A 23323-nucleotide genomic window follows, 5' to 3' on the forward strand; every position below is an offset into this window, starting at 1 on the left:
GAGACTTGTATTCGGAGAGGGGGGATGGGGGTCTGGTAGGGGGAAGGGAATGGATGAAGATTTGTGTTGGATGGGGGTGATGTGGACTTGGTGGTGTGTGTGTGTGTGTGTGTGTGTGGGGGGGGCACAGATTTGTATTAGGAGAGGGGGGATGGGGGTCTGATAGGGGGAAGGGGATGGATGAAGACTTGTGTTGGATGGGGGTGATTTGGAATTGGTGGTGTGTGTGGGGGTACAGATTTGTATTAGGAGAGGGGGGATGGGGGTCTGGTAGGGGAAAGAGGATGGATGAAGATTTGTGTTGGATGGGGGTGATTTGGACTTGGTGGTGTGTGTGTAGGGGGGGGGCACAGATTTGTATTAGGAGAGGGGGGTGGGGGTCTGGTAGGGGAAGGGGGTGGATGAAGATTTGGATGGGGGTGATTTGGACTTGGTGGTGTGTGTGCTACCCAGACAGCCGGCCAGGTGGTACAGAACCTCGATCACCTGACTCCAGCAGGCCAAGGGACCCAAGAAAACCCCTGCCCATTGGCTGAGACACTCCAATTATTCCTAATCTGTCCTAACAATGCCCTCGTCTTATCTAATGCCACCAGATACCCGGCCATCTAATGCCAGAAGAGAAAAGTGCAGCAATTTCAGAATTAGGGTGAAATCATTTGACCTCCTAACAAATGGCCCAAGGCAACTACCACTTGGCAGATACATTTAAGAACAACCCCGCCTAAACATCAGGGTGCTGCACACATCTGTAGGAATGCGAGTGTTTCCAGGTCACGTGTCATTTTGCCTGCAGAGGGGGAGACTCTGATCTGAAATATCCCCTAAATCTGCACACTTCTATTTTTCCCCAGGAAGAATGCCTCAAGTGCCACCTAACCAGACCCATGTGTAGGCGGATCTTTCGTGGTATGCAGAGCAGTAACCCCACCGGCAAGGCCGTTCCCCCTGCCCGGGAGATCACCGAAGAGCAGTTCACGACGTTCATTGTCTATATTCTGAGAGGGACGGCAGAGGAGAAAGGCGCCCTCATCACTTCCATGATAATTCCCAACAAAGAGACAGTGAAGAGAGAAGATGTGCAGGAGGTAAGCCTCCACGTTGTGTCATGCATAAAGCCACATTGGGACACCCGCCATGATAACAGAGCCGCTGTGACCCCCATAACACGCCTCCAGCCAACCACACAGACAACAGTGCATCACATGACCATTTGAGGAAGATGGGAAGAGACTTCCTTCAATGGGCACTGCAAAGGTCTTCCACCGCTCACCGAATCCACCATAATGCCGGAGCCCTCATAATGAGGATTTGGGTTTGGTTCAGACGGGGTGTTTTAATCTGTGCCCCTGCGGGGCCGTGTGTACTGGCTCAGGGATGTACAGGTGTTACGTGCTTCTCCATGCCGCAGTCCCATATCTGTCTGTTGTACAGACACAGCTGCTGCTCCCAATGTGACATCTGTACGTGTGCATGGGGTGCATTTGGGGCCCTGCACCTGCATGGATGTCACATTGGGAACAGCGCTCTGTCACATTAGACAGTTATGGGACTGCCGGCATGGAGATACAAGCAACACCTGTGTATCCCTGTGGCGGTAAACATTGGCCCCACACAGGGCACAGAAAAAATGCCCCGTGTGAATGAGGCCTTATGCCGCGTGCACACGAGCGGAATGTCCGACAGAAAAAGTCTGACGGAAGCTTTCCATCGTCTATTCCGATCGTGTGTAGGCCCAATCGGACTTGTTACGTCGAAAATGCTGACGGACCTAGAAAGAGAACATGTTCCAAACTTCTTCCGACGGAACCAATTCCTATCGGGAAAACCGATTGTCTGTATGCTGTTCCGACGTACCAAAAACGACGCATGCTCTGAAGCAAGTACGAGACGGAAGCTATTGGCTACTGGCTATTGCACTTCCTTTTTCTAGTCCCGTTGTTGTAGGTCACCGCGTTGTTGGCGGTCGGAATTTGGTGTGATCGTTTGTGCGCAAGACAGTTTCAGCGGAACGCCGTCGGAAAAACCTTCAGGAGTTTATTCCGACGGGAAAACCGGTCGTGTGTACAGGGCATTAGAAGTTTAAAAGAATATATAAACCAAGAACTGCCTTTGTTTTCTTTCGTTAGCCAGCACAAAAAATATCTGTTGGTCCTGCCGGAAATCCAGCAGTGCTTAGACCCGAGCAGTGTGGAGTGCGGCATTGATTTGTAAAGGGGGTAATAACGGTGATGGCTTCTTGTCTCATGTAAAAAGGGTCCCCATTCCCTCACTGTCTTCTGGGACACGTCCCCAATCTCTGACCATCAGTCGTGATGGCCGGTCCTTTTGATTCATCACAATAACGCAGGACTCGCTGAACATGAGCCGCCTAGTTTTCCTGTAATCTGGAGGAATGACGGTGTCTCTTTCCTTAGTTCCTGGAGGATCTGATATGCGGAGTGATAAATGCACTGCTGGAGAACAACGCCACGAGAGGCTGGAGAATGGTGAATACCCGCAACTGCAAATTGGGGTCGGTTTATCTGGCCGTACAGCTGCTGTCACAGTTGCATTTGGCAAGTATGTGATATTTTCTCCTGAGATATTTCCCTTCTTTGTTTTACCAAGTTATAGACAAATTCCTTCTCACCTTCTGTGTTTCAGGTGGCAAGACCCTTGAAGAGGAGGAGGAGGAGGAGGAGGAGGAGCGCCATAACTCCTACTACCCCCAGGCCTCCATCATGGACTGGCTGTGCAGGACTCCGCTGGTGTCTGTATTTCTGCGGATCACAGTGACAATGGGGCTGTCCGTCCTTCAAAACAGCACAGAGCAGCAGCAGGACCTCAGGAGCCTCATCCCAACTTGCAAGATGGGGAATTGGGCAGACTACTGCAGCCTGCTGGATTTCCCTTCCATCATTTTCCTCAATTACCATCTTCCTGCCGAAATGCAGCACCGCTGGCGCCTCCTCTTCTCTACCCTGGTGTATGGAAGGAGCTTCATCCAGCTCTGCACACACCTTGTTGACAAGGGACCGACCCTGCTGGTCCTCAGAGATACCAATGGGTTCATCTTTGGAGGGTTTGCCTCCCCAAACTGGGAGGTGAAGCCACAAATTCAAGGTGAGGTTCTAGGCTACTAAAATAGAGCAACAATGGGAACCAGTGTCACAATAGAGCTGCGGCAAGGGACCACTGACACAATAGAGCTGCAGCAGGGGACCAGTGCCATAAAAGAGCCACGGCAGGGGACCAGTGCCATAACAGATCCAGGATTGGAAACCAGTGCCATAACAGGGCTACAATAGGGAACCAGTGCCATAACAGACCACGGCAGGGGACCAGTGCCAAAACACAGCTGTGGCAGGGGACAAGTGCCATAAAAGAGCTAGGACTGGGGACCAGTACCACAAAAAAGCCAGGGCTGGGGACCAGTGCCATAACAGATCCAGGATTGGGAACCAGTGCCATAACAGAGCTACAATAGGGAACCAGTGGGAGGTGAAGCCACAAATTCAAGGTGAGGTTCTAGGCTACTAAAATAGAGCAACAATGGGAACCAGTGTCACAATAGAGCTGCGGCAAGGGACCACTGACACAATAGAGCTGCAGCAGGGGACCAGTGCCATAAAAGAGCCACGGCAGGGGACCAGTGCCATAACAGATCCAGGATTGGAAACCAGTGCCATAACAGGGCTACAATAGGGAACCAGTGCCATAACAGACCACGGCAGGGGACCAGTGCCAAAACACAGCTGTGGCAGGGGACAAGTGCCATAAAAGAGCTAGGACTGGGGACCAGTACCACAAAAAAGCCAGGGCTGGGGACCAGTGCCATAACAGATCCAGGATTGGGAACCAGTGCCATAACAGAGCTACAATAGGGAACCAGTGCCATAACAGAGCCAGGACTGGGAACCAGTGCCATAACAGATCCAGGACTGGGAACCAGTGCCATAACAGATCCAGGACTGGGAACCAGTGCCATAACAGATCCAGGACTGGGAACCAGTGCCATAACAGATCCAGGACTGGGAACCAGTGCCATAACAGATCCAGGACTAGGAACCAGTGCCATAACAGTGCTACAATAGGGAACCAGTGCCATAACAGAGCCAGGACTGGGAACTAGTGCCATAACAGAGCCAGGACTGGGAACCAGTGCCATAACAGAGCCAGGACTGGGAACCAGTGCCATAACAGAGCCAGGACTGGGAACCAGTGCCATAACAGAGCCAGGACTGGGAACCAGTGCCATAACAGAGCCAGGACTGGGAACCAGTGCCATAACAGAGCCAGGACTGGGAACCAGTGCCATAACAGAGCCAGGACTGGGAACCAGTGCCATAACAGAGCCAGGACTGGGAACCAGTGCCATAACAGATCCAGGACTGGGAACCAGTGCCATAACAGATCCAGGACTAGGAACCAGTGCCATAACAGTGCTACAATAGGGAACCAGTGCCATAACAGAGCCAGGACTGGGAACCAGTGCCATAACAGAGCCAGGACTGGGAACCAGTGCCATAACAGAGCCAGGACTGGGAACCAGTGCCATAACAAAGCCAGGACTGGGAACCAGTGCCATAACAGAGCCAGGACTGGGAACCAGTGCCATAACAGAGCCAGGACTGGGAACCAGTGCCATAACAGAGCCAGGACTGGGAACCAGTGCCATAACAGAGCCAGGACTGGGAACCAGTGCCATAACAGAGCCAGGACTGGGAACCAGTGCCATAACAGAGCCAGGACTGGGAACCAGTGCCATAACAGAGCCAGGACTGGGAACCAGTGCCATAACAGATCCAGGACTGGGAACCAGTGCCATAACAGAGCCAGGACTGGGAACCAGTGTCATAACAGATCCAGGACTGGGAACCAGTGCTATAACAGATCCAGGACTGGGAACCAGTGCCATAACAGATCCAGGACTGGGAACCAGTGCCATAACAGATCCAGGACTGGGAACCAGTGCTATAACAGATCCAGGACTGGGAACCAGTGCCATAACAGATCCAGGACTGGGAACCAGTGCCATAACAGATCCAGGACTAGGAACCAGTGCCATAACAGTGCTACAATAGGGAACCAGTGCCATAACAGAGCTAGGACTGGGAACTAGTGCCATAACAGAGCCAGGACTGGGAACCAGTGCCATAACAGAGCCAGGACTGGGAACCAGTGCCATAACAGAGCCAGGACTGGGAACCAGTGCCATAACAGAGCCAGGACTGGGAACCAGTGCCATAACAGAGCCAGGACTGGGAACCAGTGCCATAACAAAGCCAGGACTGGGAACCAGTGCCATAACAGAGCCAGGACTGGGAACCAGTGCCATAACAGAGCCAGGACTGGGAACCAGTGCCATAACAGAGCGAGGACTGGGAACCAGTGTCATAACAGATCCAGGACTGGGAACCAGTGCCATTACAGGGCAATAATAGGGAACCAGTGCCATAAATCCTGTATATTAATAATTACAGAGGCATGGCAGAGGACCAGTGCCATAACAGAGCAACAATAGGGAACCAGTGCCATAATAAAACCATAACAGGGGACCAGTGCCATAACAGAGCTACAGTGGTGAACCAGTGGCATAAGAGAGGACAGTTAGCCAGATCCGGGATAGAGAACCAATGCCATAAAGAGAGCCATGACAGGGGAACAGCGCCTTAACAAAGTTACTATGGGGAACCAGTGCCTTAACAGGGATATGGAAGGGGAACAATGCCATAACAGCGCCAATATAGGGGACCAGTACCATAACAGATCCAGGATATGGAACCAGCACCACAAGAGAGCCAAAGCAGGAGAACAGTGCCATAATAGAACTACTATGGGGAAGCAATGCCTTAATAGGGATACGGAAGAGGAACCATGCCATAACAGAGCCACAATAGGGGACCAGTGACATAACAGAGCAAAGATACAGGATCGGTGCCTAAACAGAGCCACAACAGAAACAGCGCCATAAGAGAGCAAGGGTATGGGTACAATGCTATAAGAGAGCAAGGGCATGGGTCCAGTGCTATAAGAGAGCAAGGGCATGGTTCCAGTGCTATAAGAGAGCAAGGGCATGGGTTCAGTGCTATATGAGGATGAGAGCATGGGTCCAGTGCTATAAGAGAGCAAGGGCATGGTTCCAGTGCTATAAGAGAGCGAGGGCATGGGTCCAGTGCTATATGAGGAGCGAGGGCATGGGTCCAAATCTATATGAGAGCGAGGGCATGGGTCCAGTGCTATAAGAGAGCGGGGGCATGGGTCCAGTGCTATAAGAGAGCAAGGGCATGAGTCCAGTGCTATAAGAGCGAGGGCATGAGTCCAGTGCTATAAGAGCGAGGGCATGGGTCCAGTGCTATAAGAGAGCGGGGGCATGGGTCCAGTGCTATATGAGAGCAAGGGCATGGGTCCAGTGCTATAAGAGAGCAAGGGCATGGGTCCAGTGCTATAAGAGAGCAAGGGCATGAGTCCAGTGCTATAAGAGCGAGGGCATGGGTCCAGTGCTATAAGAGAGCGGGGACATGGGTCCAGTGCTATATGAGAGCAAGGGCATGGGTCCAGTGCTATAAGAGTTCAAAGGCATGGGTCCGGTGCTATAAGAGAGCAAGGGCATGAGTCCAGTGCTATAAGAGCGAGGGCATGGGTCCAGTGCTATAAGAGAGCGGGGGCATGGGTCCAGTGCTATATGAGAGCAAGGGCATGGGTCCAGTGCTATAAGAGTTTAAGGGCATGGGTCCGGTGCTATAAGAGAGCAAGGGCATGAGTCCAGTGCTATAAGAGAGCAAGGGCATGGGTCCAGTGCTATAAGAGAGCAAGGGCATGAGTCCAGTGCTATAAGAGAGCAAGGGCATGAGTCCAGTGCTATAAGAGAGCAAGGGCATGAGTCCAGTGCTATAAGAGCGAGGGCATGGGTCCAGTGCTAGAAGAGAGCGGAGGCATGTGTCCAGTGCTAGAAGAGAGCGGAGGCATGGGTCCAGTGCTGTAAGAGAGCGGGGGCATGGGTCCAGTGCTATATGAGAGCAAGGGCATGGGTCCAGTGCTATAAGAGAGCAAGGGCATGGGTCCAGTGCTATAAGAGAGCAAGGGCATGAGTCCAGTGCTATAAGAGCGAGGGCATGGGTCCAGTGCTATAAGAGAGCGGGGACATGGGTCCAGTGCTATATGAGAGCAAGGGCATGGGTCCAGTGCTATAAGAGTTCAAAGGCATGGGTCCGGTGCTATAAGAGAGCAAGGGCATGAGTCCAGTGCTATAAGAGCGAGGGCATGGGTCCAGTGCTATAAGAGAGCGGGGGCATGGGTCCAGTGCTATATGAGAGCAAGGGCATGGGTCCAGTGCTATAAGAGTTTAAGGGCATGGGTCCGGTGCTATAAGAGAGCAAGGGCATGAGTCCAGTGCTATAAGAGAGCAAGGGCATGGGTCCAGTGCTATAAGAGAGCAAGGGCATGAGTCCAGTGCTATAAGAGAGCAAGGGCATGAGTCCAGTGCTATAAGAGAGCAAGGGCATGAGTCCAGTGCTATAAGAGCGAGGGCATGGGTCCAGTGTTAGAAGAGAGCGGAGGCATGTGTCCAGTGCTAGAAGAGAGCGGAGGCATGGGTCCAGTGCTGTAAGAGAGCGGGGGCATGGGTCCAGTGCTGTAAGAGAGCGGGGGCATGGGTCCAGTGCTGTAAGAGAGCGGGGGCATGGGTCCAGTGCTATAAGAGAGCAAGGGCATGGGTTCAGTGCTATAGGAGAGCGGGGGCTTGGGTCCAGTGCTATAAGAGAGCAGGGGCATGGGTCCAGGGCTATAAGAGAGCGGGGGCATGGGTCCAGGGCTATAAGAGAGCGGGGGCATGGGTCCAGGGCTATAAGAGAGCGAGGGCATGGGTCCAGGGCTATAAGAGAGCGGGGGCATGGGTCCAGGGCTATAAGAGAGCGGGGGCATGGGTCCAGTGCTGTAAGAGAGCGGGGGCATGGGTCCAGTGCTATAAGAGAGCAAGGGCATGGGTCCAGTGCTATAAGAGAGCGGGGGCTTGGGTCCAGTGCTATAAGAGAGCAGGGGCATGGGCCCAGTGCTATAAGAGAGCGGGGGCATGGGTCCAGGGCTATAAGAGAGCGGGGGCATGGGTCCAGGGCTATAAGAGAGCGAGGGCATGGGTCCAGGGCTATAAGAGAGCGAGGGCATGGGTCCAGGGCTATAAGAGAGCGGGGGCATGGGTCCAGTGCTGTAAGAGAGCGGGGGCATGGGTCCAGTGCTATAAGAGAGCGAGGGCATGGGTCCAGGGCTATAAGAGAGCGAGGGCATGGGTCCAGGGCTATAAGAGAAGAAAGATACTTGAGCAGCACCCTGATGGAGCAGCAATAGAGACTACTCCTCCATACGCCATCTATAAATGACACCAGTGGTTAATATTATCAATGTATCTATTATTTCCAGCAGAGTTCCTCTGTATTAATCATGTGGTCTTCATACTGGTGCTGATTGTGTGATTGGCCCAGTGAGGAGACCCACCCTGGGCCTGCTGGTGTCGGCCCATCAGGGATAACAATAGAAATTGGGAGAGGTGTTCTTTCCGGTCAGCTGTTTCCTCTCCTCCCACACACAGCACTGGCTAGCCTTGGGATGTTGGCAACCAAGATTGGATCAGGCAGCTGTCATTTTATTTTTCCTGGGCATCCTAAGCCACACCCCCGTGCCAGCTCTGAGCCCCTCCCCTTGATGACATTATTGACCCTCTGTTATGTGACTCTTCAATATTTTTATTCTTCTCCTTCAGGAGACAGCAGATGCTTCCTGTTCACTGTCTTCCCAAAGTTCGGCATCTACACCTGCACTGGTTGTAATGGGCAATATATGTACCTGAACCACGGAATACAGGCCGACCCGAAGGGACTGGTGAGTGAGTGTCAGCCCCCTTCCCTGCGTTACCCCCAATGCTGCCTGCAATCTGTAGAATAACATTTCTATGAATGATGATGTCCCATGCAGAGGGAATGTAATTCTACCGTCTCTGTTTGACAGGTAGCACCTGACACTATGGGGTAACGATCAGAATTTCTCCCAATCATGTGATCAATACGTCAGCTAAAAAGTCCCCCTTTCACTTTCCCCAGCCTGTATGGCCGGGGAAGAATCGAATGCAGTGCGATCTGCATCGGATTCGAGTCATTGGAGGACAGGTGAGACATTGGGGGTCATTTAGACTCCGGATGTCTCATTAAAGAGAACCTGTCACCAAAAAGAAAAATGATCACATAGGGGACTCTTTATGCCCTATGTGATAAAAAAACAATAAAAAATTTGTAGAAAATTAAAGTTACACCCAAGCTTTTAACCCCCCCCCCACACACACACACACACACACACACACACACACACAAACATCCTTTTTTTATCCCCCCTACCCCCACATACATGCATGTTAGAACATAAATACACGTGTTGGGGGTACCTATACATGAAAACATCAATTGCGATACACATATCACCGCGCATTGTAATTAAAGTATAACAAAGGGCAAAACTTCTTTTTTTTTTTTAGTTTTGGATGAAGTGGACTGGTTGTCCCCAGAAAAGTAATAGAGGGGTAATCTTCCAATGGGGACACTAATTCTGGTGACCTGGGGGTCCCCAAGTAATTCCCATAATTTGCAGGGATCTTCTCTCACTTCCTGTTTGGCTATGAGACAGGAAGTGAAGGGAAATCTCCCCAACCTTCCTTTACTCTATCCAAAATGGAAAAAAAGTTTTGCTTATAGTTCTACTCTTCTAGTTCTCTAGTATAGCATCACCTATAGAAAATATACTGAAATATGTTGCTATTTCACAGGTGCACACAATTTTAATGTTTGACACGTTGGGTATCTATTTACTCAGCGCAACCTCATCCTTTATAATGTACCAAACAATTGCGCAATTTGTGTGCCCTAAAATTAACTTTAGTGGTATTTTTACTGAAATTTTGCTTTTCCTGAACTGATGCTAATATTAGATAATGTAAAAAATCGGAACTGCCGCCATTTTATTCTCTAGAGCAGCCTTTGTCCTCCAGGGCACCGTGAGGGGGGCCTTCTGGGTTCTTCAGGGGGTGCCTTGGCAAAAACACCTAAAAATTGTTCCCCATTTTCCAAATAATTTTTGGGGAAAATGTACCCTAAGGTCATAGATAAAGAAACTCCACATTCAGGGCAAGGCAATGGCCATCAAGAGGCAACATGATTTTCTTGTCTTGCAGTATGCCAGCCTTTTTCAACTAGGGTTCCACAGCACCCCGGGGTGCCACCTGGGTTCTTTAGAGGTGCCTAAAACTGCCCCAAAATGGTCAACAAACTAGAGGGTGGATCAAGTCTGCCGTTTTCCACAAAGCCACAGGTTTTAGCACCACGTGGGCCAGCTGCCGGCGTCCTAACAAGTGATGATGTCATAGGTTGATGAGGACGTTGGGCGTCTGACAGCCTCCTTGTTTGCCCCCTTTTCCTGCTGCTCTCTGCCAGCACTGGGGTCACATTAGTAGAGTGAGGGGGAGAAACTGAGGGAGAAGAGAAGGTTTGGAATAGTAGTCAGCATAGGTGTGCGCAGCCTAATGCATTAGGGTGTGCACCCTTAAGCTCAAACACACATGCATGTGTATAAATCTACATATATATGACCCCGGAACATTGATCTCCCTGCTGGCACAGTGAAAGAGAAAAGGATAAACACTTCTCTTATGGCAGAGCCGGTAAGAGGGAGATCTTTCCCATGTTCCTGTTGCTACACAGAACGATAACACTAATGCGCATGGGGGATTAGGGTGTGCCTGGGCACACCCGGCACACCCTGTGCGCACGCCTATGGTAGTCAGTACCAATGTGCAAAGGTGGAGGAATAAATAACCTCACACGTTGGGGGTCCTATGTGTGTGTGGATACTGCTGCAACATGTGAAACTATTAGTTTAGTGTTTTATATTTTACAATGGGGTTTGATGTACCGTATATACTCCAGTATAAGCCGAGTTTTTCAGCACATTTTTTTGTGCTAAAAATGCCCCCCTCGGCTTATACTGGAGTCAAGCACTTTTCTGGTGCAAAGAATGACATTTTCCAAACCGACTTTGGGGCCCCGTATCTCGGGGCAACTTGGTGCTAGGAACCCAGCGGAACTAGCACTACAACATATCCAAAGCTGGGGTTCCTAGCACCAAGTGACCCCGAGATATGGGGCCCCAAATTCAAATGTCATTCTCTGCTTCAGAAAAGTGCTTGACATTTTTCGAACCAATTTTGGGGCCCCGTATCTCAGGGCCACTTGGTGCTAGGAACCCCAGCTATGTTGGATATGTTGTGGTACCAGTTCCACTGGGTGTGCACACCAAATTTGGGGTTCCTAGCACCAAGTAGCCTCAAGATACGGGGCCCCAAAGTCATGTCCATCTGCAGTAATGTCATTTCGGGACCCTTTGGGTCCAGAGACCCCAAATTTTGGCTGCAGCTAGGGGGCATCTAGGAACCCTTAACTACCGAGTTTGAAGTTCGGGGGACCTATGGCTGCAAATGGGCACAGTGAGGCTGCAAATGGGCACAGTGAGGCTGCAAATGGGCACAGTGAGGCTGCAAATGGGCATTGTTGACCCTCTTTTCCACTTACAGTAGCTGCGCATTTCTCACCCTCGTCTTATACTCGAGTCAATAAGTTTTCCCAGTTTTTTGTGGTAAAATTAGGTGCCTCGGCTTATATTCTGGTCGGCTTATACTCGAGTATATACGGTAATCTGTGATTATGTCCTTCATATCATTATGTCTGGTTTCTGGCAGGGCATGGGAGGATATCTTGGCTGCTTTGGCTTGTGGATTGACCAGAACTTTAGGAACGGACACAGCAAGGCCAAGCCACTGTGCACCACCTATAACAGCCCCCGGCTGTCCGCTAGGGAGGATTTCACTATAGACTGCATGGAGGTCTGGCAGGTTGGAAATATACCGGAGCAGCTACAGGTAGGAAGGAGAAATCCTCAGAAATTCAGCTCTGCGCTGGTGCTGCATCCACTATGAGCACTCCATGTGATATGTGCCTCCCCCCCCCCTTCTCAATAACTGTGCGTCCCCCCCCCCACTTATCACTGCCCTTCATATTAGTCCCCTGGCCATCTTTCCCTGCCATCCAGGTTGTGATAGGTCTGCCGCTCAGAACCCCTAATCCCCCTCCCCCCATGATTTGTGCATTCTCCATATTGTTTCCCCATCTACAGCTCATAGATGAGTCTGTTTTTTTTTTTTGTTCAACCAGCGGGTTGTATGACAAAAATATGACTCGATTCCCCAATCCACGCACTCGATTTCCCCGCTGAGTTGTATTCTGACAGCGGAGAGACTTATTTTCAATCTGTTAAATCTGCAGCTTTCATTAAAATAATCCTTGATGATCCTGCCACAGAGTTTCTTGTCAATGCACTTCCTTTTGTAGGCTGACAACACTGTTGATGTCTCCCAGCTGCTCTCCTGCACTGTCACCCTGTCACATGCTTCCCTGCGTGGAGCCTACAAGCGGCCGTGCCAACACACGGTACTCCGACATGGTCTGACAACGTCACCATCACAGACCTGGTCCGAAGCAACGATGTGCAGCCGATGCTGGGGCCTCTAGACAGGAAATCACTGGAAGAGGCTTCAAGATGTCAGCAGCATGGAGATGGGGAGAAGGGTGAAAACAAGGATTACAACTTTATTTATAATACACAGTGCCCTGAGAAAACCAATTGTCATCTGGCTACGTTTTTTATCTTCTTTAAGTATTCGCTTGTAACTGGAGTACCCTCTAATTTGTTTAGTGCTTTTCCCCAGCCTGTTTACCTACATCCATAGGGCACCTCACTACATCCATTGGGAAACCTATGTCCATGGGGTGCTTAACTACATCCATAGGGCACCTCACTACATCCATTGGGAAACCTATGTCCATGGGGTGCTTAACTACATCCATAGGGCGCCTCACTACATCCATTGGGAAACCTATGTCCATGGGGTGCTTAACTACATCCATAGGGCGCCTCACTTCATCCATTGGGAAACCTATGTCCATAGGGTGCCTCACTACATCCATTGGGAAACCTATGTCCATAGGGCGCCTAACTTCATCCATTGGGAAACCTATGTCCATGGGGTGCTTAACTACATCCATAGGGCGCCTCTCTTCATCCATTGGGAAACCTATGTCCATGGGGTGCTTAACTACATCCATAGGGTGCCTCACTACATCCATTGGGAAACCTATGTCCATGGGGCGTCTAACTTCATCCATTGGGAAACCTATGTTCATAGGGCGCCTAACTTCATCCATTGGGAAACCTATGTCCATGGGGTGCTTAACTACATCCATAGGGTGCCTCACTACATCCATTGGGAAACCTATGTCCATAGGGCGCCTAACTTCATCCATTGGGAAACCTATGTCCATAGGGCGCCTAACTTCATCCATTGGGAAACCTATGTCCATGGGGTGCTTAACTACATCCATAGGGTGCCTCACTACATCCATTGGGAAACCTATGTCCATAGGGCGCCTAACTTCATCCATTGGGAAACCTATGTCCATAGGGCGCCTAACTTCATCCATTGGGAAACCTATGTCCATGGGGTGCTTAACTACATCCATAGGGCGCCTCACTACATCCATTGGGAAACCTATGTCCGTAGGGCGCCTAACTTCATCCATTGGGAAACCTATGTCCATGGGGTGCTTAACTACATCCATAGGGTGCCTCACTACATCCTTTGGGAAACCTATGTCCATAGGGCGCCTCACTACATCCATTGGGAAACCTATGTCCGTAGGGCGCCTAACTTCATCCATTGGGAAACCTATGTCCCTGGGGTGCTTAATTACATCCATAGGGTGCCTAACTTCATCCATTGGGAAACCTATGTCCATGGGGTGCTTAACTACATCCATAGGGTGCCTCACTACATCCATTGGGAAACCTATGTCCATGGGGCGTCTAACTACACCCATGGGAAGCCTAACTACTACCATGGGCCACCTAACTACGTCTGCGAGGCACCTATTTCTTGGGGAATCCAAACAACATCCATGGGGCACTTAACTGTGTCAATGGAAAGCTCATGGGGCATCTAACTATGCCCATAGGATACCGATTGATATTCAGAGCACCCAACTACATCCATAAAGCACTTCCCCAAAAGGGGAAGCTCTGCTTGTTTGCATCCCCCCCCCCACCTTTAACAACTGCCTGCACCGATCCAAGTGGAAGTTTGCCCCCCCCTGCCCCCTTCCTCAGCAGCCTTCTGGGATACATCCCAGGTGTGGCTCACGCATGCGCAGTTGAAAGCCTGCTGTGAAGCCATTAGTATGCCAGTGCCTGGACCCAAAGCCAATTGAAGAATCTTGGGTGAGGACAGGGCAAGATCCCTGGACAGGTAAGTGTCCTTATATATTAAAAGTCAACAGTTACAGTGCAGTATTTGTAGCTGCTGACTGAATTTTTGGGGGGAGACTGGAGCTCTTCTTTAACCATGTCTATGGGAAGCCTAAAATCGTGGAGCACCTAACTATGTCCATAGAGCACCTAACAACATCTATAGGGCGTTTAAAGTGTTTCTAAAGTAATTTTGTTTTTCCAAAAAAAAAAAAAAATTGTTATACTTAGCTGCTCTGTAACGGTTTTACTCCTGGCTCCTCCTCTTCATCCAGTACCCCCATAGGAAGCTGGTTCCTATGGGGGCTCACTCCTGAGCCCCCTGCTTACATCGGTAGACAGCAGGGCACAGCCCTCCCCCGCCCCCCTCCCCCCCGCTGCCTCGTCACAGAGTTTGATTGACAGCAGCAGGAGCCAAGGGATCTGCCCTGTGAGGAGGGAGCAAGCAGAGAGCCATTGCTCTCATGCACAACGCTGGATCACAGTGGGGTTCAGATAATTATATACTGGATTGGGGCTTTACCTTCTTGCATAGAAGCCTTTAGAACCACTTTAATAACCCCTCCACGGTGACTGCACACATATATGCAGCCTCATGGAAGTGGGCTTTTTTCTATGGGGCCGCATATACAGTATGTGTATCTTCCTCTGTGCTGAGAGCGTGCCGTGCAGTGCGCTCCCAGCACAGAGCCCAGGCTCTAACGATCGGGACCCCGGGACTCTCGGTTCTGAGTCACCTGATCGCTGTGATAGCCTCTGATTGGCTATCACTGTGATCAATCACTGTGAGCTCGCCCCTGTGTTTACTTCCTCTTCTGAATGAAGAGAAAGATACATTGTATACATGCAGGAGAGGAAAATATAAACAAACCAGTGTGGTAAAAAAAAAAATATATATATATATAAAAATTAAAAATAAAGAATAAAAAAAATAAAGATAGAACAAGATCAAGGTTTGCCAGGGTTAGTGCTGGGGTCAAAGGTGACGGTCAGCATATTTTGGGTAGAATTAAAAAAAAAACAAAAAAAAATGTAAAATTAGTATCAGAGTCGTTGTGTTTTAGGTAGGATAAAAATGCAAAACGCGCACTCTTATTTCTGGGTTGTACTCCGGGTGCAAACGACACCTAACATACACATATGTGGTATCACTGCGATCGTCAGGAGCAGGAGAATTTATTTTGGATTGTTCTTTGGTGGTAAAGTATAATAATAGCAAGAAATTTACGGCTAAATTTACAAAAAAAGAAGATTTTTTTTTTTTGTGTGCTGACCCTGTAGTGAGAACTTTATGTGACTTCATATAATCAAATTAATTTATGTTTTCAGGTAAAAAAGGAGTGTCCTGGACCCGGACAGATGGAGGACTGAGAGATGAAAGAGAAGACGATAAGTCGCCCTGTGATAAGTCGCCATACTGTATTACATAGAGAATGGTTACTTAGGCTCCTCCCCTTTTTGAGCCGAATGTCCTTATAAACCAGTTACTGTTCCTGTTTCTATGAATTTCGGGAAATGTTGAAGGTTTATTTATCGGTAGCAGGTTTGGTGGCTCGCTGCCTGGATACACATTTGCTGACAGGATCATACACCATGTATGTGGGCTCACCTATGTACCCGCTATGTATTCCGGCAGCCACCTGCCTACATTGTTGGTTTAAAGTCTAGTTGCTGTTGGTTATATACCGGGGGGGCGGGGTTCAGGAAGGACAGTTGCCCCAGTAGGAAGGACAGTTGCCCCAGTAAGAAGGACAGTTGCCCCAGTAGGAAGGACAGTTGCCCCAGTAGGAAGGACAGTTGCCCCAGTAGGAAGGACAGTTGCCCCAGTAGAAGTGATCTAATGTGGACAAAGGGGTGCAGTCTGCCGGCACAGAACAGACGTATTGCAGGAGGCAGCCAGTGGCTCAGCAGCTACCGCAGGTATGGCAGGTAATGACTCCAGACACGCCCCCTGCCTGCATAGCGCCATGTACTGTCTCCTCAGAAAAGCATAGTCTTTGCAGAGTGAGGTAGGCGGGGCATGTGGGCTGTGACTTCATGGGAAGGAGTTGCTAGATACACACAGCATTGCTGAGCTTCTGTGAACAGCCTCTGATTTTCTACCCAGCCAGCCTGACAACATATTTTTTGGTTCACTACCCCCCCCCCCATGATGTCTGTGTGACATCACCAGCTCCGCCCCTTAGCCTCTGTTCATTCTTATTGCCCTGAATGATCCATTCCAAATGGGCTAGACTAGAGGGACATGTCATTCAGGGCAAACGATTCCATCATCTTCCTACTGACTCAGACAACACTCAGGTTTGGAGGGATGTCCTCCCACTTCCTGTTTTTGGTTAAGTGACAGGAAGCAAAGGGAAGGCTCCTCAATGGGACACAGATGGGGGTTATAACCCTCCCTTACTCTGTCTTTTAGTTCTACTTTAATAAAGATAATGATAGTGAAGGGTGCAAATATATATATATGCCTTGCAAAGTGAAAAATTCATATACAATATTAGACAATAATTAAAGTGCACAATGTATTTAAAATAACATAATACTGAGGTCAAAAATCCAACACTGTGCTCCTAAAGTGCAATGTGCTTCAAAATACAATACACTGGTGCTTCACCCGAAGTGATAATGAAATGCGCTCACCAGATGACCTCGGCCACAACGTGACCCTTATGGCCCGTACACACGATCCGAATATCGTACGAAAACGGTTGTCCGAGGAAGGATCGTACGATATTCGGATCCTGTGTACACTACTTTCAACAGCCGATCACGACCGTTCATCCGATATTATTCGATCGGACATACACGAAAATTTTCCTCGTACGATTCCAGATCGTACGATTTTCATTTAGTCAGTATAGTTGTCGTCCGAAAATACAATACAAATACATTAAAACACATGACATCACTTCCCATTTTTTTGTCTGTCGTACAAGAATTTTCGTGACTTTATTTAGCTATTCAATTTCTACTTGCGACTATTAACCGAGAAAAGTCGTACGATCGGTCGTACGATATTCGGATCGTGTGTACGGGCCATAAGGCATGTAGTATAGGAAACTCCTTGTTTCAGCCATATACCTCTCCAGGAATCTCATCCGTATAAAAGAGAACCAAATCCCAATCCAGTATGCAGAGATATATAAACGTAGTTGTCGTCAAGCTTATGCATTCACTTTTTGCAACTCTCATCACAAAATTCTGTAAGAATGGCTCCGCCGTAAAAGAGCCACAGAGAAAGCCAGATAGTGTAAAATTACTTTTAATCCTTTTAAGTTTAGCGCTTACATAGTCCAGTATATGGTACAGAAGGCTCAGGGCAAAGCAGAAACCGATCCGTCACCGCTGTATGACTCGCAATGTGCATGGCGTGCGTCTCAGATGCCAGAGCGGAAGTGGAGGAACCCCTGGATATACGTGTCAGGCCTCGCTTCGATGCATTTCTCGCTCATACACCATGTATGTGGGCTCACCTATGTACCCGCTATGTATTCCAGCAGCCACCTGCCTACATTGTTGGTCTAAAGTCTTGTTGCTGTTGATTATATACCGGGGGGGGGGGGTTCAGGAAGGGCAATTGCCCCAATAGAAGTGATCTAATGTGAACAGATGTATTGCAGGAGGCAGCCAATGGCTTAGCAGCTATTATGTTATGGACTTTTAAATACATTGTGCACTTTATTGTCTAATATTGTATATGAATTTTTCACTTTGCAAGCCATATATATATATAAATTTGCGCCCTTCACTATCATTATCTATTGTTATTACTAATTTTAGGTGCTGCAGTAGATTATATATAGATTTACATTTGGCGCCGCACCCCATCACTTTCCTTTCTACTTTAATAAAGGCCTCATGCTTAGCAGCTCCTGTGTGCTGAGGCCTGAAATCCCCGGCACTTTCTGATGCTCAGAGGAGCTGCACATGCCACGTACATCTGCCAGTTCAGATGAATGGCTATACACAGCCGTGCTCAGGTGACTGTGGATGGCTTTGGCGTTTAGGGAGAAGCACGGTACGGCATGCACCATGTGAGAAGCACGGTACGGCATGCACCATGTGAGAAGCACGGTACGGCATGCACCATGTGAGTTTAGGGAGAAGCACGGTACGGCATGCACCATGTGAGTTTAGGGAGAAGCACGGTACGGCATGCACCATGTGAGTTTAGGGAGAAGCACCGTACGGCATGCACCATGTGAGTTTAGGGAGAAGCACCGTACGGCATGCACCATGTGAGTTTAGGGAGAAGCACGGTACAGGATGCACCATGTGAGTTTAGGGAGAAGCACCGTACGACATGCACCATGTGAGTTTAGGGAGAAGCACCGTACGACATGCACCATGTGAGTTTAGGGAGAAGCACCGTACGACATGCACCATGTGAGTTTAGGGAGAAGTATGGTATGGCATGCACCATGTGAGTTTAGGGAGAAGTATGGTATGGCATGCACCATGTGAGTTTAGGGAGAAGCACGGAACGGCATGCACCATGTGAGTTTAGGGAGAAGCACGGTACGGCATGCACCATGTGAGTTTAGGGAGAAGCACGGAACGGCATGCACAATGTGAGTTTAGGGAGAAGCACGGTACGGCATGCACCATGTGAGTTTAGGGAGAAGCACCGTACGGCATGCACCATGTGAGAAGCACGGTACGGCATGCACCATGTGAGTTTAGGGAGAAGCACGGTACGGCATGCACCATGTGAGTTTAGGGAGAAGCACGGTACGGCATGCACCATGTGAGTTTAGGGAGAAGCACCGTACGGCATGCACAATGTGAGTTTAGGGAGAAGCACGGTACGGCATGTACCATGTGAGTTTGGGGAGAAGTACGGTACGGCATGTACCATGTGAGTTTGGGGAGAAGTACGGTACGGCATGCACCATGTGAGTTTAGGGAGAAGCACGGTACGGCATGTACCATGTGAGTTTGGGGAGAAGTACGGTACGGCATGCACCATGTGAGTGTAGGGAGAAGCACAGTACGGCATGCACCATGTGAGTTTAGGGAGAAGCACGGTACGGCATGCACCATGTGAGTTTAGGGAGAAGCACGGTACGGCATGCACCATGTGAGTTTAGGGAGAAGTACGGTACGGCATGCACCATGTGAGTTTAGGGAGAAGCACGGTACGGCATGCACCATGTGAGTTTAGTGAGAAGCACGGTACGGCATGCACCATGTGAGTTTAGGGAGAAGCACGGTACGGCATGCACCATGTGAGTTTAGTGAGAAGCACGGTACGGCATGCACCATGTGAGTTTAGGGAGAAGCACGGTACGGCATGCACCATGTGAGTTTAGTGAGAAGCACGGTACGGCATGCACCATGTGAGTTTAGGGAGAAGTACGGTACGGCATGCACCATGTGAGTTTAGGGAGAAGCACCGTACGGCATGCACCATGTGAGTTTAGGGAGAAGTACGGTACGGCATGCACCATGTGAGTTTAGGGAGAAGCACCGTACGGCATGTACCATGTGAGTTTGGGGAGAAGCACCGTACGGCATGCACCATGTGAGTTTAGGGAGAAGCACGGTACGGCATGCACCATGTGGGTTTAGGGAGAAGCACGGTACGGCATGCACCATGTGGGTTTAGGGAGAAGCACGGTACGGCATGCACCATGTGGGTTTAGGGAGAAGCACGGTACGGCATGCACCATGTGAGTTTAGGGAGAAGCACGGTACGGCATGCACCATGTGGGTTTAGGGAGAAGCACGGTACGGCATGCACCATGTGAGTTTAGGGAGAAGCACGGTACGGCATGCACCATGTGAGTTTAGGGAGAAGCACGGTACGGCATGTACTATGTGAGTTTAGGGAGAAGCACGGTACGGCATGCACCATGTGAGTTTAGGGAGAAGCACGGTACGGCATGCACCATGTGAGTTTAGGGAGAAGCACGGTACGGCATGCACTATGTGAGTTTAGGGAGAAGCACGGTACGGCATGCACCATGTGAGTTTAGGGAGAAGCACGGTACGGCATGCACCATGTGAGTTTAGGGAGAAGCACGGTACGGCATGTACTATGTGAGTTTAGGGAGAAGCACGGTACGGCATGCACCATGTGAGTTTAGGGAGAAGCACGGTACGGCATGCACCATGTGACCACTGTGATAACCAATAACAGAAAATACAAATGTAAACAGTAATAGCGGTACTTGCCGCAGCCATTACCACCAACCATTAGAGCACTACCTGTGCTGGGGGGGAGGGGGATGCATTTTGGCATCTTCACCCTGGGCACTGGTGGACCTTATCCTGGCACTGCCGGGGAGGTTACCCGTGGGTGGATCTACCTCCTCCATACTTATACCTGAATGTGCCTCTTAGATTCCTATTACTTGAAGGGTGAGGAATGTCCCATGAGAAGTACAAGTTTTCACAATGACAGTGATAAAGTGTATACAATGTGTCCTTTACGGGTCGCTTTACATGCACTGAGTTACATTTAGACGGTTCTGTTTTTTTTTCGGGTATCCGGGTTCTGACAGACGTCACAGATCCGCTGCTTGCAGCATTTACTGTATAATAATCCTTATTGATGTGATAACACCGCTCCATGTCTGCTGGACCCGAACCGCTCACACTCTATGGTTTGGATTGTATGAAATGTTTGTAAAAAGTTGTAAAATTAAAATAAAACTGCAAAACCCATAAGATACTTTGTACTGATTTCTAGATTAGATGAATATATTCTGTGCAGGGAGTTTATCTCACATGACAATGTCCACCATCCGTACCCCCGGCAACTCACCCCGCTTTATCTCCAGCCTCCATATGATTGGCCAGAGTGATGTCATTGGATCAGACATTGAACTGCCACCCATAGCGCCCGGCGCCACCGCAGTACACACGACCACTGTGAATCCCTACATGCAGATTGAGTCCCTGTACTTTCCCACATCAGCCTGCAGGGGGAGACACAATACACACCAATGGATACAAAGTACACAAGATTATCATGAAAAAAAGAGCAGCAAGATTCTGTGATAGATAGGGAAGGGAAGGGAGGGGGGAGAGAAGAAAAGAAGTAGTGGGGGGTGGGGGGAGGGGAGTATTCTGATTATATTCTGATGATATAATTATATTTTTACCATTATAAAAGCTGAACATAAGCTCATGTACTACGGTCAGTCAACATTCACTTTACTGAGTGAGCAGGCTTTTCTCCTATGGTAGATCAACCCAATGACCACTAAGCCTCCCGATGTATACAGACCAGTAACTGACCACTAATCCCCCCGATGTGTACAGACCAGTAACTGACCACTAATCCCCCCGATGTGTACAGACCAGTAACTGACCACTAATCCCCCCGATGTGTACAGACCAGTAACTGACCACTAATCCCCCCGATGTGTACAGACCAGTAACTGACCACTAAGCTTCCCGATGTGTACAGACCAGTAACTGACCACTAAGCTGCCCAATGTGTACAGACCAGTAACTGACCACTAATCCCCCCGATGTGTACAGACCAGTAACTGACCACTAATCCCCCTGATGTGTACAGACCAGTAACTGACCACTAATCCCCCCGATGTGTACAGACCAGTAACTGACCACTAATCCCCCCGATGTGTACAGACCAGTAACTGACCACTAATCCCCCCGATGTGTACAGACCAGTAACTGACCACTAATCCCCCCGATGTGTACAGACCAGTAACTGACCACTAAGCCTCCCGATGTGTACAGACCAGTAACTGACCACTAATCCCCCCGATGTGTACAGACCAGTAACTGACCACTAAGCCTCCCGATGTGTACAGACCAGTAACTGACCACTAATCCCCCCGATGTGTACAGACCAGTAACTGACCACTAAGCCTCCCGATGTGTACAGACCAGTAACTGACCACTAATCCCCCCGATGTGTACAGACCAGTAACTGACCACTAAGCCTCCCGATGTGTACAGACCAGTAACTGACCACTAATCCCCCCGATGTGTACAGACCAGTAACTGACCACTAAGCCTCCCGATGTGTACAGACCAGTAACTGACCACTAATCCCCCCGATGTGTACAGACCAGTAACTGACCACTAATCCCCCCGATGTGTACAGACCAGTAACTGACCACTAAGCCTCCCGATGTGTACAGACCAGTAACTGACCACTAAGCCTCCCGATGTGTACAGACCAGTAACTGACCACTAATCCCCCCGATGTGTACAGACCAGTAACTGACCACTAATCCCCCCGATGTGTACAGACCAGTAACTGACCATTAAGCTGCCCAATGTGTACAGACCAGTAACCGACCACTAATCCCCCCGATGTGTACAGACCAGTAACTGACCACTAAGCCTCCCGATGTGTACAGACCAGTAACTGACCACTAAGCTTCCCGATGTGTACAGACCAGTAACTGACCACTAATCCCCCCGATGTGTACAGACCAGTAACTGACCACTAAGCTTCCCGATGTGTACAGACCAGTAACTGACCACTAATCCCCCCGATGTGTACAGACCAGTAACCGACCACTAATCCCCCCGATGTGTACAGACCAGTAACCGACCACTAAGCCTCCCGATGTGTACAGACCAGTAACTGACCACTAAGCTTCCCGATGTGTACAGACCAGTAACTGACCACTAATCCCCCCGATGTGTACAGACCAGTAACCGACCACTAAGCCTCCCGATGTATACAGACCAGTAACTGACCACTAAGCCTCCCGATGTGTACAGACCAGTAACTGACCACTAAGCTTCCCGATGTGTACAGACCAGTAACTGACCACTAAGCTTCCCGATGTGTACAGACCAGTAACTGACCACTAATCCCCCCGATGTGTACAGACCAGTAACTGACCACTAAGCTTCCCGATGTGTACAGACCAGTAACCGACCACTAAGCTTCCCGATGTGTACAGACCAGTAACTGACCACTAATCCCCCCGATGTGTACAGACCAGTAACTGACCAC

The 23323-nt window shown here is 49.5% G+C and overlaps 1 protein-coding gene across 1 annotated transcript; it reads left to right on the top strand.

Moving 5' to 3' along the window:
• The first annotated feature begins 887 nt into the window (after nucleotides 1-887).
• On the top strand, nucleotides 888-11992 carry LOC141111463 (MTOR-associated protein MEAK7-like). Its single transcript, XM_073603757.1, has 5 exons — nucleotides 888-1088; nucleotides 2418-2562; nucleotides 2665-3105; nucleotides 8738-8856; nucleotides 11756-11992. Exons 1-5 carry the CDS (start codon nucleotides 888-890, stop codon nucleotides 11990-11992), a joined length of 1143 nt encoding a protein of 380 aa, XP_073459858.1.
• Nucleotides 11993-23323: the final 11331 nt, after the last annotated feature.

This window comes from Aquarana catesbeiana, linkage group LG10 (assembly GCF_042186555.1).
Source record: "Aquarana catesbeiana isolate 2022-GZ linkage group LG10, ASM4218655v1, whole genome shotgun sequence".
NCBI classification, from domain to species: Eukaryota; Metazoa; Chordata; class Amphibia; order Anura; family Ranidae; genus Aquarana; species Aquarana catesbeiana.

Excerpts from the sequence above, each read along its gene's own strand:
- LOC141111463 (XM_073603757.1), top strand. The coding sequence starts at position 888 with ATGTGTAGGCGGATCTTTCGTGGTATGCAGAGCAGTAACCCCACCGGC. Across the intron at positions 3,106-8,737 it reads GGTGAAGCCACAAATTCAAG|GAGACAGCAGATGCTTCCTG; the intron begins GTGAGGTTCTAG and ends CTTCTCCTTCAG. Across the intron at positions 8,857-11,755 it reads AGGCCGACCCGAAGGGACTG|GGCATGGGAGGATATCTTGG; the intron begins GTGAGTGAGTGT and ends GGTTTCTGGCAG.